We start from the raw sequence: 24,385 nt of genomic DNA, 5'->3' as shown, positions 1-24,385 counted from the left end.
GCAAAACGTTATACTATGTATTATAAAATATGCATAAAGAGGAAAACTGGAGGCAAAACTCAAGGAAATGAAACAATTTTTGTGATTTAAGACAACACACTAAAATTAAACTTCATAGCCACCCCCTCAGACAATACTGCAAGGGTGTTCCCACATCCATGTACAAGAACTTAAGGGACTTATTTCAAGAGCCAAATTCAGGTAAAAGAATAACTGAAAAATAAAAGTGTGTGAATCAGTTTAATTTCCCAGAGTTAGCTCTACCATCAAGAAGGTCCCAATTAGCCATATTAGATGGGCCCATGCAATGAATAAGCAACATTTTGATATAACATCAAGTAGAGCACTGTGCAAGTCACCCACACAGTTCCAAACATTTCTGGTTTCAGCTATTCCTCCTTGTTTTAACCCTGTCCCAGAGCCCCTCTAACAACAGTACTTTGGAGGGCAACCTTCAGTTCTGCCTTCTGACTGCTCAGTCCTGGAGGTTTGAATGAGATAAAAATAAAAATGCAAAGAAACCATGAAGAGCAAGCATGTCCAAAAGCATGACAAGGAAGTATGAAGGAGTTACTCTTGAATTCTTCCCTGCCCAGAATAACAATTTTAGCAGGAGGAGCCTGACTAAATCTGCAGCCTCAGACCTGGCACCAGCCAGGCACATGTAGTGCTGAGTCCCCTCACGCAGAAGAAGGAATCTAGGCTGTACTCTAGCCATTATCCATTATGAAGTCTCTCTCACCAGTCTGTTGGCCTTTTAAGCCAACTCTGCTCCATCTCTCAAAGAAGGGGGATAAAAGAAAGTTTTGATCACAGGGAAATGTTGAGAGCATGCTGCTGAAACACATGCAGCTCTTGCTTAGTTCAATACACCTTTTATATCCCTTTTAGAGGTGTCTGAGTGGTCCCATCTTTACTGGCCACTGACCACTCTGAAACAAAGGCATCTTCTGTTTCCCACTCATCTGCATCAACTTCTTGTTCCTCTCCTGATTGCTCATTGCTATATTCCCTGGGCTGTTCAAAGTATTTGGGAAGCTGAGCTGTAAGCTGCATCACTGGAGTTACTGAGTTCTTCAAAAACACACATCCTCAAACCTTTAATGCAGTTGGTTCCAGTGACCCAGTTTACTAAGCAGCTTCACCAGCTCTACAAAGAAAATGGTAAACTGAGAAAAGAGAAGGAAAAACAAGCTGTTAGGGACTGCAGCAAGATGGAGACTCTTTAGATCAGTTTTTCAATATGCAAAACATACACTTAACTACACCATTAGTTGACTAAAGCCCTAGATACAAATCAGATCTGTTGACTCACACACTGCCTAATGACCAGAGCTCACTAAGTCAGCAGGTCTCTTACTTTTCAACATTAATATTCCCTAGACACTTAAAGATCTCTTTTATGTACATCCAGACATTCATTGTCTTGAAAAGGTTGAATAGCGGGATGCCTATCTCACATTAGCATTCAAGTTGGTGGTGACAGCATGGTGACAATTAGCTGAACTGGAAATCTCTCAAATTGTTGTACATGAGGGCACCTCACAGAAATCTCTTGCATGACAATATCCATTCTAAATTACCCAGATAATAAAACTTCAGATTCAGGTGTGGGTTTTTTTGTTTTTTTTTTTTTTTTTCCCCCACATGTAAGGATCTCGAACTACTTAATAAGCTTCTGTAGAGAGGCAAAATGTTAACGTGTTCAAAGGGCATAAAAAGTCCTTTGAAATTACTTGAAGTATCAGACTAAGCTCAGACTTCCATCTTCTCCATTCCATTTTTTAATTCAAAAGCCTATGCTCTTTTTCTAGCTTAACCATGCTATCAATTACATTTAGATTTGGAATACTGAATTGTTTGGGAAGAAAAAGAGAATTCAATATTTGTAGCAAAATAAAATGTAATGAAAAAGTGCCAATACCCGAGATGCACAAATAATTATTTGAAGAATATGAAACATAGCCCATACTTTCACTTGTCTTGAAATTCAAAAGAAAGGGTTAAAAGAAAAAACCCAACACACACACACATTAAGGCAATATAGATATGACAATACAATTCATTAAAGCACCCAAACAACTGTCTTCAGTACTTGGCCACAAATTAAAACAAGGAAAGTAGATTCTTCATAGTTGTATGACATATGAATTACTGGCACACTGAAGCTTTACAAAAGGTGTATACTTTATACTCCAGAACAAAGCAAGGCAGTTCAAGAGAGGTACAGTAGATCTGAACGCAGGTTTCAGTTTAACACTGTATAAAGAAGGCAGTAGAAAAGAAAAAAAACACAATGGATTTTTTTAGCCTTTGATTCTGCCTCATTTCTATTCAAGTAAAGTGCACATGTGCCACTCTGTTTGGAAGGAATTCAGTAGTTATTTGGATCCCTATGTCAAGCATTGTACATAGAGGAGGTATAAAGAAGGGAGAGATGTGATGGGGAAGGAGGGAGAGGAGAGAGAAGGCAAATAAAGCAAATAAAGATAACATGCAATGTTACATTTATTTTAATAAAAGTTCTGTGGCAAAAATCTTACTTTGTCCTTAGAACATTCACTCTGATGCCTTCTGATATCTTGTTTGAAATCAAGTAGTATTAATCAAACAACAGACGGGCACTAGGGAAATAAAGGCTCTAATGCAAGCAGCTAAAAGTGACATGACCTTCTGTAACATCACTTGTCACAGACTTATATGCTGCACACTGGTAGAAGGTCTTGAAAGAAATTGTTTCTTGGTACTGTCCCTTGAATGTAGTGCGAATGCACGTGACATTTTAAAAAAAACCATGTAGATAACCTCAACTTCAACAGATAAGCTACTCCACATCCAAAAGGTAAGGAGATCATGTTTAAATGTTGCAAAGTAAGACCCTTCCTCTGCAATACATTCCCGCTAAAAGCTTATAAATCAGAAGCAGCAATCTAGTTCCTATGTAATGTCATTCCTGATCCATTTCCACCATCTTAAGAAATGCAGGCCAAAAATACTGTGCAACTCACAATCCTCCATGATTGGAAGATCATTGCTCTGTCACAGCAAATACTATACACTAGGTCACCAGAGGGAAGCACAACCATCACATTTTCGCGGCAAAGAAAACCTCAGCAGCTGTGCACTACAAGGCAGTCTTCAGAGGAAACTGTCATTAAACACAAATTGCATTTATTCTAAAGATCTACTGACTAACAAAGAGGACAGAATTGCTTCGAAAATAATTCACTTTGACTTTTAACCTCAATACCTGCAAAACAGAGATAGATCCTAGTTATTTACAAGTATCTTAAATCAAAACCCTACAGCTGCAGAGGACTTAGAAATACCTCCCGAATCTAAAAAATCAGTGGCAAAATGACACACTGAAACTTAACACCACTTCTAATGAAATGTCCTTCTCTCTTAGCATCAGCCTGCTGTTTCTCACAGAATGTGCAAACCATCATTAATTGTCTCTGTTCTAAGTTTTTCAGCTGATCCAAAATAAAAACCTGCACAGAAGATACTCTGACATCTTTACATGTTAATAACACCAGATATTTGCGCTGCACTTAGATGTAAAATAAAGAAAAGGATAGGGAAAAAAAAGGGCACTAACTCTACAGATAGCCATAATGACTGTTACCTTAATACTTCAACAATGTCCCTCATTAGAACTTCACTGTATCTGCTTAGATCTTACTTGATGTAGACCTTCAAAGCTAGGTAGTTTCCAGTAAAAACAAAACAAAATATGATCTCAAAATATCTACAGACATTTGTATATTCATACATAAGTATTAAAATGACGAAGGAAATCAAAAGTGAAGATGAGATTTAGTTCCAAATTGCATCCAAATGCATTTTAGATGTGCAGCTAAAGTATTCAGAATTATACTGTTCAGGACTGTTTGGATTTTTATTCACATTATCCTGACATGAAATGTACTGTAAGCTTGTGAGCCATGCAACTCAGTGTACAGCTGTAAATGTAATATAAAATTATGCAATTTGTATGGATTAAGAAGGATGCATAAAACCACTTGGGCTTTCCCAGATCATTTCCTGGTGCTTTATTTGAAGGAAAGATAGCCATTGTCCACAAGACCACTACAGCAGCAGTTATGTGCTCATCTTCACAACATGGCGTCTGCTTCTTTTATGGAATTGCCAAGGAGAAACTTTACAGGAGATAAGTCTTCATTAAAATGTCCAACCTTTATACCGCATTTTTAAGGAAAATAAAAATCAAATTAACAGATTCTGATTTTGGAGTGCAGTGTATCTGGGTCCAACAAGATTTATACGTTTTGATCTTGGAGCATTCATCTGTAGTAATCATCAGAATAACTGACTACTAGATGTGATAAGCTTCTCAATAACATTGAATATATTGCAATATAGAAAACAGGACAATAAAATATTAGTACTTTTTTACTAAATTACTTTCTGGTTTTTACATAGGCACTGAAATGATGTCTTCTAACAGAATGCATTTTGTTAGCTTATTCTGGGAAGGGCTCATAATGTAGTTTAGTCTGATTCTTAATAGGAAATGAGACTACTACGACTGTCAGAGGCCTTTTGATTCATGCTGCTGATTACACAGAGCTCTGTAATGCCAACAACAGAATTTTTTATTTACAGTATAATACATTTCTTGGGAATATATATCAGTATTAAATACAGTAGATATTACAAGAACATGTAAACTTTTTGCTGTTGTCAGCTTTATATACCCTCAATATTCAATTGCCAATGTAGTTAAGAGTAGGTGATTTTTAACATTACCATGGTACAAGTACTATAACATTTCTTTCATTTTCTTTCAATATTTGGTTCTCATTTCTTTTAGCTTTCTTTTGTATTTACGCAATGCACTTTGAACTGAATATTAGGTGTTTTTTTGAAGTATGTCTCCATCTAAAGGCTTCAATATATACAGTACACTTGAAATGTCAGATCTCTCAGAATGCTGCATTTGTAGTTTAGCAGAATAAAAACAACTGCATTCTTTGCTTGGCTAAGTATCAGTGAAATCCTACAATGCAGGACTATTAAAAAGAACACCTTCACAAAACATTGTGAATATGAATTCTTATGCAAAACCTTATGATAAATTATCTTATAAAGAACACAATGTCTATAATGATAGGTTTTCATTGTTATTATTATTTCTTTTCAAATATATTGTTTCCAGATTCTAGTAGGACCAGATATGCTTCTGTTATAAAATAGCATTTATCCAAGTTATTTTAAGCTTATGGGTGTGCCCCATTATATTCATATTTGGAGCTAACTTTTTGGTACAAAAAATTTATATTACATATTTTAGGTGAAAATATATGTAATTCACATATTGTTGTAATTTCAGTTACTATTTTTTGCCCTGGTATTTATATATTTCTGTAAATACCATAACATCCAAAGTTCTTAAAGTCTTTGCTCCATGAAGTTGTGCTACAGTAATAGAAAGACAAACAAACATGAATAAAAATCTCACATTACTATGGGAATTTTTTCTAGAAACTAAACTGATATTTGGTTATATAGTACTGATTATTTGTAATAGCCATGACAATCTGTCTGTGAATCTTCTTGCCATTCAAACTTTCAGACAAATACAAATGCAAAAAAAAAATTCATTTTAAGAGTCTCATACAAAAAAATGCTTCCTCTGTGTTGTGAACTTTAATTTTATTCTAGATGCTAGCAATATTGAAAGACTGTGGAAATAAAAAGTGGCAAAATTTAAATTAAAAAACAGTTGGTTTTTGACAGGAAAAAAAAAATCCAAATTTTAAAAGAATGCTGGAGATATTGAGAGCAGGGTTTTGGTTTTGGCCTTTTCTCTTCAGGTGACCAAAACAAGCCAAAGCATTCAAATTCTGTAATGCGTTTTTGGGTTTTGCAGCTGTTGCTGGGTTGAGCACAGGCATGTAAAGTTTTACCAAGGAGTTTATTATGTACTCTGCTACTGTATGCAAACCTCTGGCACAGGAATTATGATTGCAGCATGGACAGCTTCTTTTATCTGTAGCCCAGACAGCAACTTGGAGCATCATATTTTTCTGTTATGCTGCAGAAGAGCAAAGCCTACCTCCCAATGTACATATTTACATAGTGTACTGTGGGACTGTTGAATTGAATTGATGCACAACGCATTTAAAATATTTACTGTACCAACATTTAGTTAAATAACCTTTATGTAAGATCTATGTTGATGTGTTCAATTCTCATTTAATGGTAAATTACGGAGAGGATGTTTCATAAAGATAATTCTCCGTTTAAATGGGGCAGGACACCAAACATTATGATGCAATCTAGAGCAAATTTGTCCAGCTTCAGTGATTATATGCAGTCATAAAAATTAGGCACGATCAACAAAATTTAAATGCATGATTAAGCTGACATTTTCATGTTTCTGTTCTGATATATTAAAAGAAAACACACCCTGTCTCATTGTGGAGCACTACATTATATATTTATTTCTTGACTGTATGGATCACATAGGAAAAAAACCTAAACATCTGTGTGGAGACAACAATGATTCTTCGTGGATTACCTAATATTCAGGCACATGTTGCCAGTAGTTTTTGTTCGTCAACAGCACCCACCCTTCCCACACACACAGGTTATAACTCATCTGCAAAAGCCCTTCTAACTTATTGATAATGAATGAAAGCAAAGTTTATGATTAGTTACCTGTTGGAAAATACAAGGTAAAATGAGTTCTGCATAATATTGAAAATAATTTTATAAACTGTTCTGTAGCTAACTCTGTGCACTCTAGCAGCCCTAATGCTGCAGGGGTATGTGGCTACTGCCATTACTGTCATACCAGAAGCAAAACTTTCCGTCTCAGGAAAGTACAGTCAGAAAGCAGGCAAGATGTACTTGCTCACCTGACAACATCCTTTCATATCTTGTGCAAATTACATACTCCAGACACTGTCTAGCTAGAATACAGGGGCAATGACATTTATTTTTTCCAATAATTCACAGCAAGAATTTAGTCTGCAGTTAGAAATCTCTGCAGATTCCCTGGCAGAATAGAACTTCTGGACTTGAAGCTCAAAACTCCAAACTACCATAGTGGCAAAGGATCTGAAGCACAGGTGTTTGTCCTATATTCATCTGCACATGAAAGCCTTTGAATGTAAGGACCATAGCGACTCAATCATTAAGAACATAAAGTGAAGAAACAGGAAAAAATCAAGTTCCTGCTTTGTTTACTTACTTGGTAATTCAATTTTCAACTTCTAGGAAAACAGCTGGTTAACATCAGGCACTTTCCTGCTAGAGTTAATTTATGCATTGAATGTACTGCAAAATGGCACTCTCAGCCCCAAACAGGAGCAGCAACAAATCCACCTGGCAGTGCTCTGACAGACACTGTTGCCTGGCTCCTAGAACAAAGTGACAGGATTCTAATCAGAAAAGATCTCCTACATGCAAGTGAACTGGACTTCTTTGACCAACTCAGGCTCATTGTGCTAACCACCACCTTTTCTTGAGTAAAGAAAGAATTCACTGAGATGGATATATTCATAACCATCATTCTTACTATTTTCACTTCTGTTTTTTCTTTATTTGATAATTTCCAGAACACACATGAAGATTTGAGTTGACCTATTGGAGGACTACAGAAAAGTACCCAGAGAAAACTGCTTAAATTCTTAAAAGAAAAGGCTGTCTTTAATAAAATTATTTTTCTTCTCTTTTCTTCTCAAAATTTTATCCTAAACATAGCTAGTTCTAACTTCTAATAGAAACATTATATATGTATACATACATATATATATACTCTATTATGCAAATTCATAAAAAATTGGGTTGGGTATGGCATATTAACTCCCAGCTGTTTAGCATAATTTGCTATGCAAGGACATGTGCATCTCATAAATTCAAGAGGAAATTGCCTGCTTAATATTTTCTTAAATGTTCTAAGAATTAACTATCAATGCAAGATGTGATCAAACCTCTTCTCTGTATGAGTATATATGGCAGAAGAACATTCACAGGTACCTTCAGGAATGTGCATTATTCTTCTATTAAATGTTAAATTACTTGGAAGAAAATCCCTAACAAATAATAGACCAAAAGGAGAGAAAGATTATTACCTTCAGTTGACAGAATATCAGAGTCACAGAGGTTGGCAGGGCCATCCTGTTCTCCCCAGTCAAGCAGACGTCATCAAGCCCAAACCTCCCTACTCAAACAAAGTCACCTCTGAGCTTGTTGCCCAAGACCATGTCCTGAAGGGTCTTGAATATGTCCACAGATGAACACTTTACAACCTGTCATGGCAATCTGTCCCTGGTTGTCACCCTAGTCACAATGAAAGTGCTTTCTTGTGGTCACACAAATTTTCATGTATTTTGGTTTGTGGCCATTGATACTGCCCAGTGATGAAGCACCCACTCCCTTCAGCCATTTATACACATCATCAAAAACCCTTCTCCATGCAGAACAATACTAGCTTGCTCGGCCTCTCCTTGTTTTCCAGATGCTTCATCATCTTCCCTTTGCTAGAATGAAAAGTAACTCCCACTCCTCACCTTCCCAGCCTGTGCTGACTAAAAGCCAGAATACAAACACTGCATAATGGACATGACAGAAATTTCACCACGTCTCTGTGATTGTGGATGAATGCAGCTGCATGTGGACCTCTGAACTCCTACAGGTTCCTATATTGTGCACACTAATGTACATAATGTGCATGCTAATATATTTACCTCTGACATGCTGGCCTCACAGAGAGAGCGTGAGAGAGTTTTCCAGAGCCATGTCCTTATTTGTGTACCTATACCTGGCCTGAGGGCCACATCTGTCTTTTTGGATTGGTTTTGAGGCTTTCCATTCACCCTACACCCTTTTCTTGCCAACTCAGACCACCAATTTCATGACAGGACAAGGGGCAGTAGCTTCAAACTGACAGAAGGCAGGTTTAAATTAGATATGGGGAAGAAATTCTTCATTGTGAGGCTGGGGAGGAACTGGAACAGGTTGCCCAGAGAAGTTCTGGGTGCCCTATCCCTGGCAGAGTCCAAGGCCAGGTTGGACAGGGCTTTGAGCAACCTGGTCTGGTGGAAGGTGTTGCTCCAAATCAAACTATTCTGTGATTCCTCACTTGAGGAATCACTTTTATGGGTCACCATCACCTCCCTCCTCCATTTATGTTTAGTTTAATGTTTTCCTCATCAGGAAGGACAGCTTCTGAGAAAGATGATTTTGCCCCATATGGTGAAGTGAATCTCTTCCTAGTAGTCTTCAATCCTCAAAAAGTATCCCCCCATTGTAAAAACCAAGTCCCTGCAGTCAATAAGAGCTGTGCAACTGGTTGTTGTCCTTTCAGATCTGTACAGTCCTCCACAGGCAGGATGGAGAAGAAAATGACCTGTGCTTCATGTCTGCAACCTATTTGGTCATGGCAGAACAAGAACTGTCACCAGAGGCAATCCAATGTGCCTGTTACAGCAGTTAAGCATTATAGATCAACAACTGAGAGACTGTCACAGTTTGTCCTAATTGTGGTACCCAGGCTTATGTACACAGGGTAAAAATAATGATTCATAGCTATGCAAACTGTATTTAATCTCCATATGACACACTCCAACCATATAATCAGCTGTTTCATCCCAGGGAAAGGGAAAAGGGACAAGAGCAGCTGAATAGCGAGAACATTTTAAATCACTTTGAGAGATTATCTGACCATTGCTTAAGTGAGGCAGCTCCAGCAGGGAGACAGAATACACAAAACAGCCTGAAGTAGAAATGCACAAGTAACAACAAAAAAAAAACCAAACCCAAAACCAACAAATTTTTTCCCCCATTAACTCCATGCAGTTATAAATGACTGTGACTTTTGCTTAGAAATAGAAGAAGATCCCAGGCACCAAACAGGAGTGCTGCTGTTTTCTCCAGGTTACAAGGGTGAGGGGCTTGTGTATTTGGAATCAGCAAAGTATTAAATATCTTCTTAAAAATACTGAAAATAATCTTTTAAACTCACCATACTTTTTGTTAGCTTGCAGTCTGTCACCATGCCATGCTCTATTATGTGTAGGGGCAGCACGTCTATGCTTTTCCCCACCACACAAATCCAGCACAGGGGACAAGGAGCAGCAGGGAGTGGCAGAAATACAATTGATAGCTACCCCACAGATGATGTGAAAAAGATAATGGAAAAAAATCAGGACAAGAAAAAGAATCTCAGCCTAATAAGATTCACTCAGTTCTAAATTTGTGTATTTAGGTGATCATGGTTTAATATAATAACAGCTGTGAGGTCAGATACTCAGGAGTACAATTATAAGGAAGTGTAAGTATCTTTGAAGAAAACAGCAGGGTGTACTTCAGGCAAAAATGTTACTGCAAAATTCAGAAGAAAACCTTAAGAATGCCATCTTAGTAATTTTTTTCTCACTAATCTTGATCAAAATGTAAAAAAGATAGCAAATCCAATACTTCTTTTGTAAATTTTCATCAGTATTAGACTAAAACCACAATGATCACCAATCCTACAAGGAGTCCAACTGAATCCATGAAGATGTAGTAAGGTGCTTCACCTCTGTTGGGCATTCCAATAGACTTACCTCCTACTATTAGGGCCTACTTGGGCCTACTCCTTGCCCCAACCATATTGCACCTTGAATTCAAGAAAGCACTCGCATATATGACTCATTAGGAGTTAGAATAAATGGCAAAATAACCGTACTTGCATTCAAACAAGAAGCACATATTCACGTTATAATAGAGGTACCCAGATGCTTGCTTGGCAGCTGAACTTCTCCAAGAGGAAATAAGTTTCCAACTACTTAAAAAAGAACCTGATGCCCAAGAGCAAGTGATATTTTATCTAGAGAGACAGTCAAACAAGATGTGTTAAGGCTGGTCTGTCTGTCATATCCAGTCAGAAACACAGCGATCACTAATCATGGACCAGCAGAAGTGTGGTCCCTAGCACTTGGACTGATGAGACAATTGACAATTATTTTCTTAAAGAGATATTACAATGGAAATCAACTCTTCTGAGCTGCTTTGCATGGTCCCAAATTTAAGCATGTTCCATAGACATTAAACAAGTAAAAACCATACACAATTTTTAACTGTGCTTGTCTAATGTTAATCAGGTAACAAATGCATTTATCGTTGTGTCTTATCATTAGCCTTAGGATTTCAAAGTAACTTCTAAAGTTAGATGATACATCTAAGATAAGTAGTCAATGATTTCACAGAGCCACACAAGGAATCTCTGAAGACTTGGGGAGAGAAGCCAGACCACGTCAATGCTGAAACATTCTCTAGCGAATAGGAAACACTGCTTCATTAATTTAGATGAAATTTACACTCTGCATAGGAAAACACAGATATTTAAATGACTCCTATTCTAATGATACTGTGCTAATGACCTGAGATAAAGACTCATGATATTACTGAAGACTCATAAGTTAATTAGAAAGGCTTACAATAAATCTGCAAATTACTTCACTCAAGGCAAATGCTCAACATGATGATAACCAAACTTATAAATCATTATAAAAACAAGGTCATTAATGGCACAGATACCAAATATTTGGGATCAACATAGTTGCTTGATATAGGCTGTATTAGCTTGGTATGAAGCACTCTAAGCAAGAGGAAAGTTTTAGGAGTGACATTTGGTATTCTTAACTGACTCCATCATTAGCTTTATTAGCTTGTTAGAAAAGTTACATGACCAGATAATCTTCCCAGGCAGGTGGTACTTCAGAGAGAAATTAAATGTATTTGTATGCTCACAAATGAAATTTCTCCTTTCACCGGGGATTTCAGGTAAAATCTTTAGGTTGAGAAGCTTTAAGCACTTCAGCCATCAGGTTGTGTTTTAAGTATTGCATCTTGTAAATCTTGATCTTAGGCTTTTTCCATAAATGTAATCACATTTGATATTAGGGAATACCTTTATCATTCCCACCCTTATTTTTAGATGATACTTGGAAGCATAACAGTCTTAGTGATGTAGGCAGGTAACAACAGTATTGGGATGAAAGCTGTATGGGTTCTAATAACTGCAGTTACTCTATATTAGGGGATCACTCAGGCTAGAAGGGATTTCCAACCTCCTGCCCAAAGCGGGGTCAGCCATAAGGTAGGATCAGGCTCCTCAGAGCTTTACTCAGTCAGGTCTTGGAAACTTCCTACAACAACTGCAGTTTCCTAAGCAACCTCTTCTACTGCTTAACAATTCTCATGGCAGAAAAGGGTTTTTGCTCTGAACCTCTTTTGTTTCAAATGAAGTTTGTTGCCTCTTCCACCACAGATCACTTGTGCAGTCTAGTTCCATCTTCTTGTTGAACTCCGTATAAGGTGTTCCAGTCACATAAAGTCTTTTATTCACCAGGATCTTTCAAGTCCACTTCCCTCAGCTTCTCTTCAAGGGCTGGTTGATAAGGGCTTAAGCCCTGAATCATGTTGGTAGCCCTTCACTTAACTTGTAAGTCAAAGAACGACTTCTTTGAACTGGCATGCCTCAAACTGGACACTACTCTAGATGCATTCTGGCAAGTGCAGAGGAGTGGAAATAACCACCTCCCTCAATCCACTATCCGTGCTTCTGATACCCCCCCACTGCCTTCTAAGATCCCTAGGCCCAGTTCAGACAACTGCTTTCAGACAACCAATTTCCACTCTGAATCACTGCAACAGGTTATTTCTCCCCAAAAGCAGGATTCTTCCTTCTGCATTTCATGGGGCTCCTGTCAGTTCATTTATCCAACCCACTTAGATCCCTTTGAGTGGCAGATCCAGAGTGTCAAATGGTCCCACATACCTGATGTAACCCAAAACCTTGATGGAGGTGCACTATCATCTCCTGTACATTACTGGAAGAGGTGTTAAACAGAACCTTGTACTGTGGTAGTCCTTGTTACTGACCTTCACTAACCACTGTCCTCAGAGACCAATTAGCTAATTCATTTTAGCTTTTTCTCCTGCCCATTCAGTTATCCATTCAGATCGTAAAGTAGTAGACAACAGGCTGCTTTTGGGATACAAAAACTAGTACAAATATAGAATTCATAAGGCTCAGCAGTATGGCATACAAAATCCTTTAACTTCCTAGATGCTAGAAAATTTGTACAGCATAGACTACAACTTCAACTTTTAATATGTATTTATGAAAATCTAAACCATTTTAATATTATTAATAAACACCAGTAATTAGTAAAAGTTTCCTACATTATATCCCAACTACATGTTCTTTAAATGATGGCATTAAATGAGGAGAAGAAAATAAGAAAAGGCTAATATTAACTTCAATGAACATTAATGATGAATTGTGAAATACAGTAAAATGTGATACATTCCAAAACTGTTAACAAACTGAATAATTTTAATCTTTAAATTCTACATGTTAATAAAAATGTGGCATAAGGACTTAGCCATATAAAATAATTTCAAAAAGTTTGCCTTTTCCTCAAGCTTCTCTGCTCCCACACAAACCAGATTCTATAGATAGTGCATATTCCATTGTATTTTTACATGACATTTCAACAAAATCAGATGCACTTAATGGACAACCAGAATAAAATTAAATTGCAGGTGGGGAAATTGTCCATCAAACATTGTGTTGGGAGACATTTTGAAAAAGATATAATATTTAAACCCAGTTTAAAAATTTTACCTAGTTAAAAAAAGAAAAGGACATGTATGCCCTTGAAGTAGAGAAGACTTACTGTATCATGTTGCCTGTTATCTTTTCCTGATATGATCAAGAAGTAGTTCCATGCCAGCAGCAGCAACAAAGCCAGTGGTATCATGTAGAGCTCAAAGTTCCAGACCACAAAAAGAAAAAGCTAGAAGACAAAGCAGGAAAGAAGTGATTGAAATCAGCATTAAACCCTTGTGCAGAGTTAAGACCAATAAATGAAAACATTCTAAAGAAATCTACCTCTGGTTGGGTTACATTTCCTAGAGATGTATGCCTAAACAACTGGGGCTGGTCTTCAGCATGGGATCAACTTGGTGATCTCACCGCTGGAGAAACCCATCCCCACTTCCAGCTCCATACACCACTGTCCAGACATTGTTCCCTACTGATGCTGCTACAAAATTAATGGTTTACAGGAAAGAACTAAAAATAACTGGACTAAGATAGGGCCAAACTAAAGCCATTTTTACCTCCAATTTTCCCTATCAATGAACCCCCCTTTTATTTAAGCCAGCTGTAACCACAACCGGCATTTGTTTTCTTCAACAAACAACAAAACAGTGAAACACAAAACCAACAACAAAAAAAGTGAAAGCAAATCACACTACGTACTACAGCTGGATAAACATCCAGAAATCTTGATAAGCCTTTTCATCCTAACAGTAAAGCTTTTGAATATTTTTATTTTTTATACCTTCTAAAAGGATTGTGTGTTGATGGTGTTGTGCTACAGAACTTCCAAACTTAAAGCAATGCCAATACCTAGGAAAACCAAAACAGAGCTCATTTTCCCAAATTAGCCATCAAGATGTATATAAAGATCAGTAAGAATAAAATGCAGATTTTAATAGTCTTCTCCTAGTTTTTTGTTTGGAGTCTTCTGCTAGATTTTTGTTTGTAGTTTGTACAAAATGCTCTTATCAAATACAAGCACCCACATAGAAAGCAAAAAAATAAGTCTACATCTTGGGTAATCTTTCTCAAGATCAGGTAACTTACCTCACCCCCATACTTTCTACCCCTCTTTACTATGTATATGCAAGCCTATGAAACTGCAAGACAAACATGATAATTACTGAAAGAACTGAAAAAGCAGTGTGTGTGAAACAAAAACAAGGATACTGGCACTTAGAGAAATTTTTCATTTGTTTAGTTTAAAAGGAAATTTGGTTGTTTAGTTTAAAAGAAAATCTGTTAGACATGGTAGTGCATAAGAAGCTGTGTTGGTTTCAGCTAAGGTAGAGTTAATTTCTGCCTAGTAGCTGTTTTGGATCCAGAATGAGAATGGTGCTGATAATACACTGATGTTTTGGTTTTTTGCTAAGTTGTATTTATCCAAAATCAAGGATCTTTTTTCAAATTGCCTTATGCTCTGCCAGTGGAAGGCATTCAAAGTAAAGTGGGAGGGAGCACAGCTGGCACAGATGACTCTAACAGACTAATGAGGTATTTCCACACCACAGAGCATCATGTCCAGGATATAAACCAGGGGGACTTACTTAGAAGGGAGAGTGATGTTATTTCAGGAAGAGGGATGGCAAGGGTCAGTAGGTGGTGAGAAACTGCATTGCATTGTTTTGTTTGGTTTTTCTTTTGTTTTTTATTACCATTATTATTTGTATTTACCTTTATTATGGCATTTTACTTTACTTTCAATTATTAAACTGTTCTTATGTCAACGTAGAAACTTTAGTTTAATTCTCCTCCTCATTCCAGCAGGATGTGGGGGAAGAGAGAAAGGGTTTGAGCAAGTGGCTGTGAGGTGTTTAATCTCCAGCTAGGCTTAAAACTACAGTAGAAGCAAACAATATCTCATCACATTCAAGAACTGTTCTGTGACCTTGCTGTCTATAAGAGAGTGGTAAATTAGATGTAACCAACTTACAATAAATTTTATGCCTCAAAAGAAAAACAAAATATCCTTGCATGTTTTAACCCCAGAAATACCCTGAGTCAATAGATGCACACCGGAAACCAGCAAAAAGCAAGAAGTATCAGAAAAGTAAATATTGGAGATTACCTGTTGAGAAAAGGCAACACATACAGTCTTAGGGCTCCAGCTGAACATTGCTTAAAAAGTGGTTAAGAAATGAAGTACAATTTAAACACTCCCTGGCCCCAGAGGAAAAAAGCCAACAATCAACACCGTCTCAGGAGACATGGACCTGACTGGAGTCTGAGGAACATGGTCATCATGTTCCTCTGTACTCTGTACTCCAGAATATTGATGAATTCCAATTCAAACACTTCCCACTTGATGTTTCTAAACTTGATGTTTCTAAATTACCTTAAAGGACATTCATTCCTTACAATACATCCATTAAAATATATTAAGAGATTACCTTTTTTACAAATTGTATGGACATGCCATTCAAAAAGTGTGGATATTACACCTGTCATCTCCTGAAGATGATTTCGCTGACCTGCCACCTTAATTTCCATCTAGTCTGGCTTAATTTTAATCAGTTGTTCCTTTCAGGCAACTGTCTAAGCCAGGCACTACACAAACATTGTAACACAAATGAAATGTGTGCTGCATGAGGCCGGCACACTTATGGCCCTCTGACCTAAATGGCCTCAATAGTCTTTCCAGACAAGAAATACATTCATGAAATGTGTATGAGAGAAAACAAGCAGATTTCCAGTATCAGACAAAAGTAAACAAGAGCACATCTAAAATCTGGTGCAGAACAGGAAGAAAACTTCAGGACTCAGTTCTTAGGGATAAAAGGCCTGATAGTGGAGGTGAAAGAGACAAAGGAAGTGGTATGTACACATCTTTATGAAAGGTGGAGCAGTAAACCAATATTCCTTTAAGCAAGAACAGGCCAAAAAGTCCCAAACCCAAATCAAACCAGAAAAGCTAATGAATAAGTATCAAAGAACACTTCTGGGAGCTGCCCATGTCTGTAAAGGATCTAGTAGACTGTATCTGATATGATACCTTCCAAGAAAATAACGGCTGTCAGTGTAAAAAAAGGATGCTCATCACTACTGAAACAAGCTAAAGACATGAGTGTGAGTCTCAAAGGTTGCAGTTTAATACAACTGCCATTTCCTATACAGAAGAATATAAGGAAGGGCTTTTTTCATCTCTCCCATGAGATAAAAGTTTTCAGAGTGACAGGCATGAACTGGTCATTTTCAGTTTATACTCTTAGTGAGAGACACATGCACTAAATGATCATTCAGAGAGACACATGACACTATCCCTAGCGTACAACACTTCAAAAATTAATTTAAGTTAGGATATAGAATATCCTATTCTTTTGCAAACTACAGTATATTTTAAAAAGAAAACTCATCCAAAATTATTAACACTTCCTACTGTTCGGAAAAAAAGCCTGCCCATTTAAACTAGCAGCTGTGGATTATTACCTTTCCAGTGATGAGATGTGTTTGATGAGTATTTTTCTTTCTAATTAAGAGACAAGATTCTCTATTTGATTGTCTTCAGACAGAAGCGAAGAGAAAGATTTCTGCCTATGTGTAAAGGCCATATTCTACCGAACAATTATTTCAGATTTCTTTTTATCTACCTCCACCCAACCTCTTTTTATTTTTAACAAAATCCTGTTTGCACCCACTTCGCAGCTCTAAACCCCATTTTTCTCTACTCTTCTTTTTTCCTTTTGCTTTTGTTTTGACTACTAGCAGGGAGCAGCATGTAAAAAAAAGGATCATCCCCACAGGGGACACTGACCTCATCCTCAGGTACAGAAGAGACCAGTGGACATGATGAAGGAGGGCTGCAAGAGCTGCTGTTTGAAAGCTTTATGACAAAACTAGAAAATGTTAATTCCACAGAAATGCCTGAGTTCAGTGGACAAGATATTGGCAGCGGTAGTACCCAGAGCCATGAGCTGTAATGTGCTGGGACTAAAGCAAAACACAGTCATCCCCACTACTGTTATCTCAAAAAGGGCACAACATTCATGCTGCAGTCTCCCTCTCAAATTGTGGCTTTTCCTGATAATTTTCACGGAACATCTTTACAGCCTCATTTACGTATTATCTATATCCTTTCCTTGTATTTATAACCAATCTTTTGATTACCCTGGAAACAAAAGTTGGCTGCAGAGCATTTTGGCTCAATTTCAAACATACAATGTCTACAGCTCCAAATTCTGCTCTCCCATTATGGGATCTTCCATTTACTATTTAAGCTTAAAACTACAATTTTATTACCTGAGGATTTATCCCTTGATATATTCGCACAGGACAAGAAAGAGTGAGACAGAACCCATATATTTGCTTGATACAGACTGTGTACCAAGGACTGCAGGTTTTAAGGCTCCTGCATGGTGTTTTAAACGATGAAACACTGGCAACAACTTTGTATTGTACTTTGAAGAAATACTAGCTTCTTCCATTATGAAAGTAGTCCATTAGTTCTAGCAATCACAGCTCCTCTGATCTTCTACAATACTTTTATTAAAAAATTAGAAAGGAAGCATTTCTTTTAGCTGCAAAAGATCTCAAATACACTAGCATTAATGTAAACACTTACAGGGATCCACTACAAAATGCAGTGCCTTCTTTCAGACAAGTCTGAAAGAAATATGCCTTTTAAACCTACTCTAAAGCATACTCCAGCAGTTTTTCTTATCAGTCTTGCAATTTTAGTTCCAATTACCTGAGTGCTAGGAGGAATTGCATTATGAAAGATTTGAGTCTGAAACACATTACCTGTTACTCTATGTTTCTGTATACATAAAAAGATTAACCTGAAAATAGTAAAAGAATGCAACATGTATAAAAATACAGAAAAAAACCTAATAAAATTCCCACTTGCTTTATTTTTACAGATTTTCCGTTCAACCTTGCTCATTCTCATTTTTAAATACTTGAGGTTTTGGGAGTCTGAGAAATGCAGAATAATTAGTATTTTTGATTCTGTAAGAACTTTTCCTTTATCTCAGAAACAAACATGGAATTGTTTGAATTGTCTCTTTGTTGGAATTAGAAGAACTGAGTACATTGCATTTTAGATTTTTATTAGCATTCTTTCTATTTATTCCATGTAGGAAGAGAAAAAAAGAGATACATTAATGACAAATAAAACAAGAACTTAACAGAAAGAATGAACTATTAATTAATGCCAGTCCAAATGAGGCTTTTGATGTATTTTGATGTATTGAAAGACATATATTAGCACTTCATAGAGCACTTGGGTCCCATATCTAGAAGAACATACCAGAAGAAAATTTAATTAAATGATGGCATTAGATGAGGAGAAGAAAATAAGAAAAGGTTAATGTTAAGCTCAGTGAATATTAATGATAAATTCTGAAAGACATTAAATTGTGATACATTTTGAAACTGTTAAAAAACAGAAGGAATTTTAATCTTTATCTTCAACATGTAAAATAAAAAAAAGCAAAATAAGGACTTACTGGGCAGGACATTTTTGCTCACAGGTTTCCCATGCTGTTATTCTGTACAACAAACCCAAGGTTCTATTTAATCTCACTCTTTTTATCTGTGTGCAGTGTACCCACTTGTTACTAAAGCAACAGTTCTGACAACTAGATGTGACTCACTTGATCTGCATCAAACCACCCAGTTTGTTTGTGAAACACATGTACAGCAAGAACAACCTTTATATACTGCTATCCAATCACACCATAATGTATGTTGCAACCCTACAAGATTGTCAGCACCAACAAAATGTTTTATTAAAATCCTGAAAAATTTTATTTAATTATTTGCTTACAAATTATTATTTTCCGTACAACTTCTATCAGATGTTTCAAAATAATTCTCCAGAAGTACAACAATCTTTACTTTGAGAATATCAACAACTTCAAGAATGCAAAACTTAAGAGCCACTTTAAACAGCACATGGATTACAGATATAAAATTTGTACTGCCGTAACTAGTTGCTATTGTATCAAGTAACAAAAGTTAGGTCGAAATAAAAATTATACTATTCACAAATATTTTTAAAATGTAGAATCTCTTGGATAATCTTTTTCCCCTTCATTTATGAGTTTCTGAGCTGCATTATTACATTTGGGTAGTTAGTACTCAGGATAAAATTAAAGGGCAAAATATAGTTCACTACGGTAATTCCCATACACAGAGCCTCCTGCCATTTGCAGGCCATTTAAAGATGGATTTTTTTCTGTCAGACTGCTAAAATGCTGACAAGCTATGAGAAATTGACTATGAGAAATTCCTATGAGCACTGACACCTGGCATCAATGACCAACTAGGGTACATTAGATCAAAAGCATGTCTAAGAATGGGGCTATTTGGGTCACTGAACCTCCATTCCATCTTAATACTCTATTTTCTGAACAATACTCAACTGTTCACTGAATGGCCCATGTTTTGTCTAAGTGACATTACCTAAAAACTGCTCTATGTATTATTTTTCAAGTAAAAAGGTGTGTTTGATGTCCCCAGATTAATTTTCAGAGAATCACAGAATCATTAAGTCTGGAATGGGTCACACTGGGTCATCTAGTCCAACCTCCCTACTCATGCAGGGCCATCCCAGAGCACATGGCTCTGAACACAGAACTGTGTTCAAACAGATCTTGAATCTCTCCAGTTAGAGACAGAGAATCACTTCAGAAGAAAAATCTAAGGTGCTGACTTTGTGAGAAATGTAAAATCACAACATGGATCGTGCTAGATAACTAAGCTATTTATGCACAATAGATTGGTGATCTTAAGAGCTCTGTACAGTTTTAAATTGTGTTGTTCTGAAAAACATCGCATGCAACCAGGGATCTGTATATTCACATCTATCTTCCTTCACTTTGTAGGCATTTTATTACTTTACCTGGGCATCAATATTCTGTCATCTACATCTTGCAATTCAATTTGAAAAATGTAATTTCTTCAGACAATCCAGGAACAGAATGTTATCATTGCCCCCTTCCTTTCTGACTGCCTGATGAGAAGCTGATGGGCTTTGGACCTGCCTCTTCTTCTCCCAAAAGCCTGAAGATTGTAAAATTAAATTGTCCATCAAAAGTTAATAAACTGGGTATAAAGAGAAAATATTTGGTACCTTCTTAAGCTTAATTACACTTCACTGTACATCTAGTGCACTTCAGACAACATACATACTTCCCAAACATCTGTATGGAAGTTGTTGGAAATACTGTTTCCTGTACATCATATACTGCATCAGATTAACTTTCTTAAGCTGCTCCCTCCCTTATCTACTATCCACTTTTGCAGATGAAGGAAGATCATTTAACATTTTAAGAAAACACTATAAAACTTTAATAGGGTAGAAATGGCCACCATTACCCAAATAATGGAAAATACAAAACTTTCAGACTTACGTTTTCCAAAGCAAAGTAGAAAAATATGTTTTTTAATAAAAAGTAAGTAACTTACTTTAAAAATGGTGCATATGAACAACATAAATCTCACAAATGCTTAAGTTGTGCCCATATTCATGAGTATGTCGGAAAACTTAAATAAGCACCCTTCGCTATTCATTCATGAATAACCACCACCAAAATAAAAGGACCATTAGGACCAAAGGATATTAGGAAGTATAGCCTTCAATAATGTCCTTTGGTTTTAGGAAAACTGACACTTTACCAACTGTCAGAGTGAAAGCAACAGCAGTAAAATTTAAACTGTATGAATGAAGACTAAAACCACATGGCCTAAAGATGTTAAAGCAAACCGTGATTTCCAGCAATAAAATGCAAATAGGCTGCATTTTGGTTTGGTAACTACCAGTATGTCTGGAACACAGAGAAACACTGGCTTCCCTATGGAGAGACACTTCCATACGATGAAGTCTCATTTCACAGACTGCAACTGTCATTATATTGAAGAAACTCTGTCCAAGTAGGTCTAATTATTAAATTATTTCCACTTTTCAAGACCATCAGTCAACTTCAGTGAGATCTCCAGGCTGATTTACATACTCATGATTTATGACCTGTTTTATCATGTTGTTTTGTGATGTCTGGAGTATTGGTTGAGTATAACTGTAAAAGAGCAAATAAATAAAAAGCCTAGGATTTGTTCCTCTATCACTGACCAGCTCTTAAGTACATAACATGCAATTTGTTCATGTGGTCTAGGAAAATGTTTTTCTACCTTTTAACGTACTTATTTGTAAATAAATTTTAATTAATAAATTCATTTCAGTAATTAATTTCAGCTAGCTTGCCATTCATTGTAATTTGATCTCCCAGTCTATATTGTAATATAAAAAAAATTCTCCTCCATTGATCTGAAGACTTTGCCTTCAAAACTTCAGTTCTCAGAGTTTGCAGATGTATGTATAGCATCTATAGCTACGCATGCCTGTTCCTATTCACAGCTCTAATATTAATCCAGGGCTGACGTTACCAACTCTTTCTGATCTATTTACAGTCTTTTACTCTTTCCCTATGAATATCCTGTAGCTTTCTACCCTCAATTATTTGTTTGAAACAACTTTGATGCTAGAGATACTTACATGTTAGCATGTAGGCTATGTGTTTTTCTTTAGTATTTTCCAAGTCTTCAAATTTCCCTGTACAGAGTACAATTGTAGGTTGTGGAAAAGAGAACTTGGCAGAAAATAACCATTTAGATCACAGAGTGAAACAGCTCCAGGTGTTTGAACAACCCAAATCCTGTACTTATAAGTCTGTCTCCAGGCTGATGTCACTGAGACAAGCAAGTATTTTTTGTTCTCTAGTAGGATAGCTGCAATTATATTCTGCTATGCTTTCTTTAAACAAAATGCAAAACAAAATCTCCAAGGTCATTTTTAGCTGGCAATTTCTTACAGTAGACTAGAGCAGATTGCAAGAAAGCTAAAGTATATTCACATACTTCCATGTAAAAGTTAACAAACTGAACTATAAAGAACACAGTGACTTCCACTATCACCATAAGCAGCGCAAATTCCAAATATTTCAGTGAGATAAAGAGCAGGCAGAAGTTTGAATGCAGTTCATGAATATGTACATCCTGTACATTTTTGTCTCTTTTTATTGTAAAACAGAGCACAAATGAGTGGGAGGGCATCTATTAACAGTCACTTTACAATTTGGTAGAATCAGTTATGAATTATTAAACAAATGTAATTTATAACAAATATATAATATATAACAAATGTAATAACTAGCATATTTACTAGTATATCATCACTCAGTCTTTGGTCGAGTTTACTTCTTCATGCCTTTGCTAAACTTCTCTGTTCTGCAAAGCTCCACTCAGGTGCATTTGAGCAATTACATCAGAGTCATACAGCCTTTCCTGCAAGAGCAATGTCCTGAACTGCTTGGAGTTGTACAAGAAATAGTCAGATGCCTGGTTAACACATACACTTTTCACACCTTACAATGTCTGATGCACTTTCAGTCTCCTAAAAAGTTTCTTCCAGTGTATACATAACTGACCTGTTTAACAAGGGCAAGCACAAAACTGACATCTTGGAAAAACCAGAGGTGCTTCATGGGAAAATTTAACAACAACAAATATTTTCTTTCTTATGATCCAAAAACTGTCTTCTGCTGCTTTCATTGAGTGATGTTTCTGCAGGGAGAAGTATATTTTCATGCTATTGAAAACACCAGTTGTTTTTCTGTAATAAATTGAATTATATCTGTATTTTCCCAAACTACATTAAATTATGTTTAGCACAGAGACCTGTGTCCTGGCAACTTTCCCATTGTTTTTATAGTTTATCTTTCAAGTTAGCAAATGCTAGAACCCAAGCTGTATTCCTCTCTTCATATTTGCAGGAAGTAGTATTGTAGGCTACAAATATATGATGTTTCATAGACTCTACCTCACCTTTCAGTAGTTTTTTGTTTCAGCAGAATTACATTTCATTTATTTACATGATTGCCACTCCAACATGTTCAGCTGTACTTTAACACAGAAATGTTCCACAGCTCTGAAAAGCATTTAATGAGCCAGGACCATGATCAATAACATTTTCTAACCAGGGAAGAAGAGCAGTACATTTTATAGATGCTTACTTCAATGTACATACTTAAAATGTGAATAGAGAAATGTATAGTATTTTACTGCTACCTACAGAATAGTGTATCATCATTAATAGCCAGTGCTATATTCTCAACTTCATTTGTTTGGTTTTTTTTTTTTTAGTTTTGGTTTGGTTTGGGTTGGGTTTTTTAAAGTTTGTTGAGTTTTTGTTTTTGTTTTGTTTGTTTTGTTTTTGTACAAAATAACATAGCAATGAGATCACAATCAGTGTTAAAAATTGTACAGATTTTGTATGCGTGTTTAAACCTGCTATGTATGAGAAGCAGAGTTCTCCTTTAAAGGACCAAACTCTGAAAACAGGTATTTCATAAATTTAAATTAGCAGGGCCTAAGACCTGGAATTATACACATATGGCTTCTGTACTTTAACACTCTGTTGAAGTCTCAAGATCTTTCAATCAAACCAAAACAGCCAAACATTCTCTTAGAGAAAGTCTCACTATTAAGTTCTCTACAACTTAAAAGAGATTTTTTTCAATTTTATACAAGATTTAATACATTCATTAATCATAAAAAGTATTTGAAACACAACAAGAAAGTCTTGTCTTAGGGCAAAGGACTACAATTTCTTGCTCATACCCTGAATCACTAACACTTATTTGATTAATACACACGTGAAAAACCTCTCTATTCACTCTTGTGTTTCTAGCAAGCCCAAACAAAAATGACATTTAAAATTCAAGATGGAGGCTTGATCTTATGATTGTCACAGTAGATGAGGTA

At 36.3% G+C, this 24,385-nt stretch overlaps 1 protein-coding gene across 4 annotated transcripts in view; it reads right to left on the bottom strand.

Moving 5' to 3' along the window:
* MCTP1 (multiple C2 and transmembrane domain containing 1) overlaps positions 1-24,385 on the bottom strand; it is a 214,592-nt gene that overhangs the window by 39,086 nt on the left and 151,121 nt on the right. For 3 of the 4 annotated variants that reach the window (XR_005978216.2, XM_030258810.4, XM_030258812.4), the window contains one exon: positions 13,701-13,820. Coding sequence is in view for 2 of the 4 variants with exons in the window: in XM_030258810.4 (XP_030114670.1) it covers positions 13,701-13,820 (120 nt within the window). In the remaining 2 variants the exon portion in view is untranslated. Of the gene's footprint in view, positions 1-13,700; positions 13,821-19,689; positions 23,186-24,385 lie in introns of those variants that run through there. The other variant, XR_012052948.1, reaches the window with a different exon arrangement.

Source organism: Taeniopygia guttata, chromosome Z (assembly GCF_048771995.1).
Source record: "Taeniopygia guttata chromosome Z, bTaeGut7.mat, whole genome shotgun sequence".
Taxonomy (NCBI): Eukaryota; Metazoa; Chordata; class Aves; order Passeriformes; family Estrildidae; genus Taeniopygia; species Taeniopygia guttata.
This window is presented reverse-complemented; position numbering and strand designations above follow the sequence as displayed.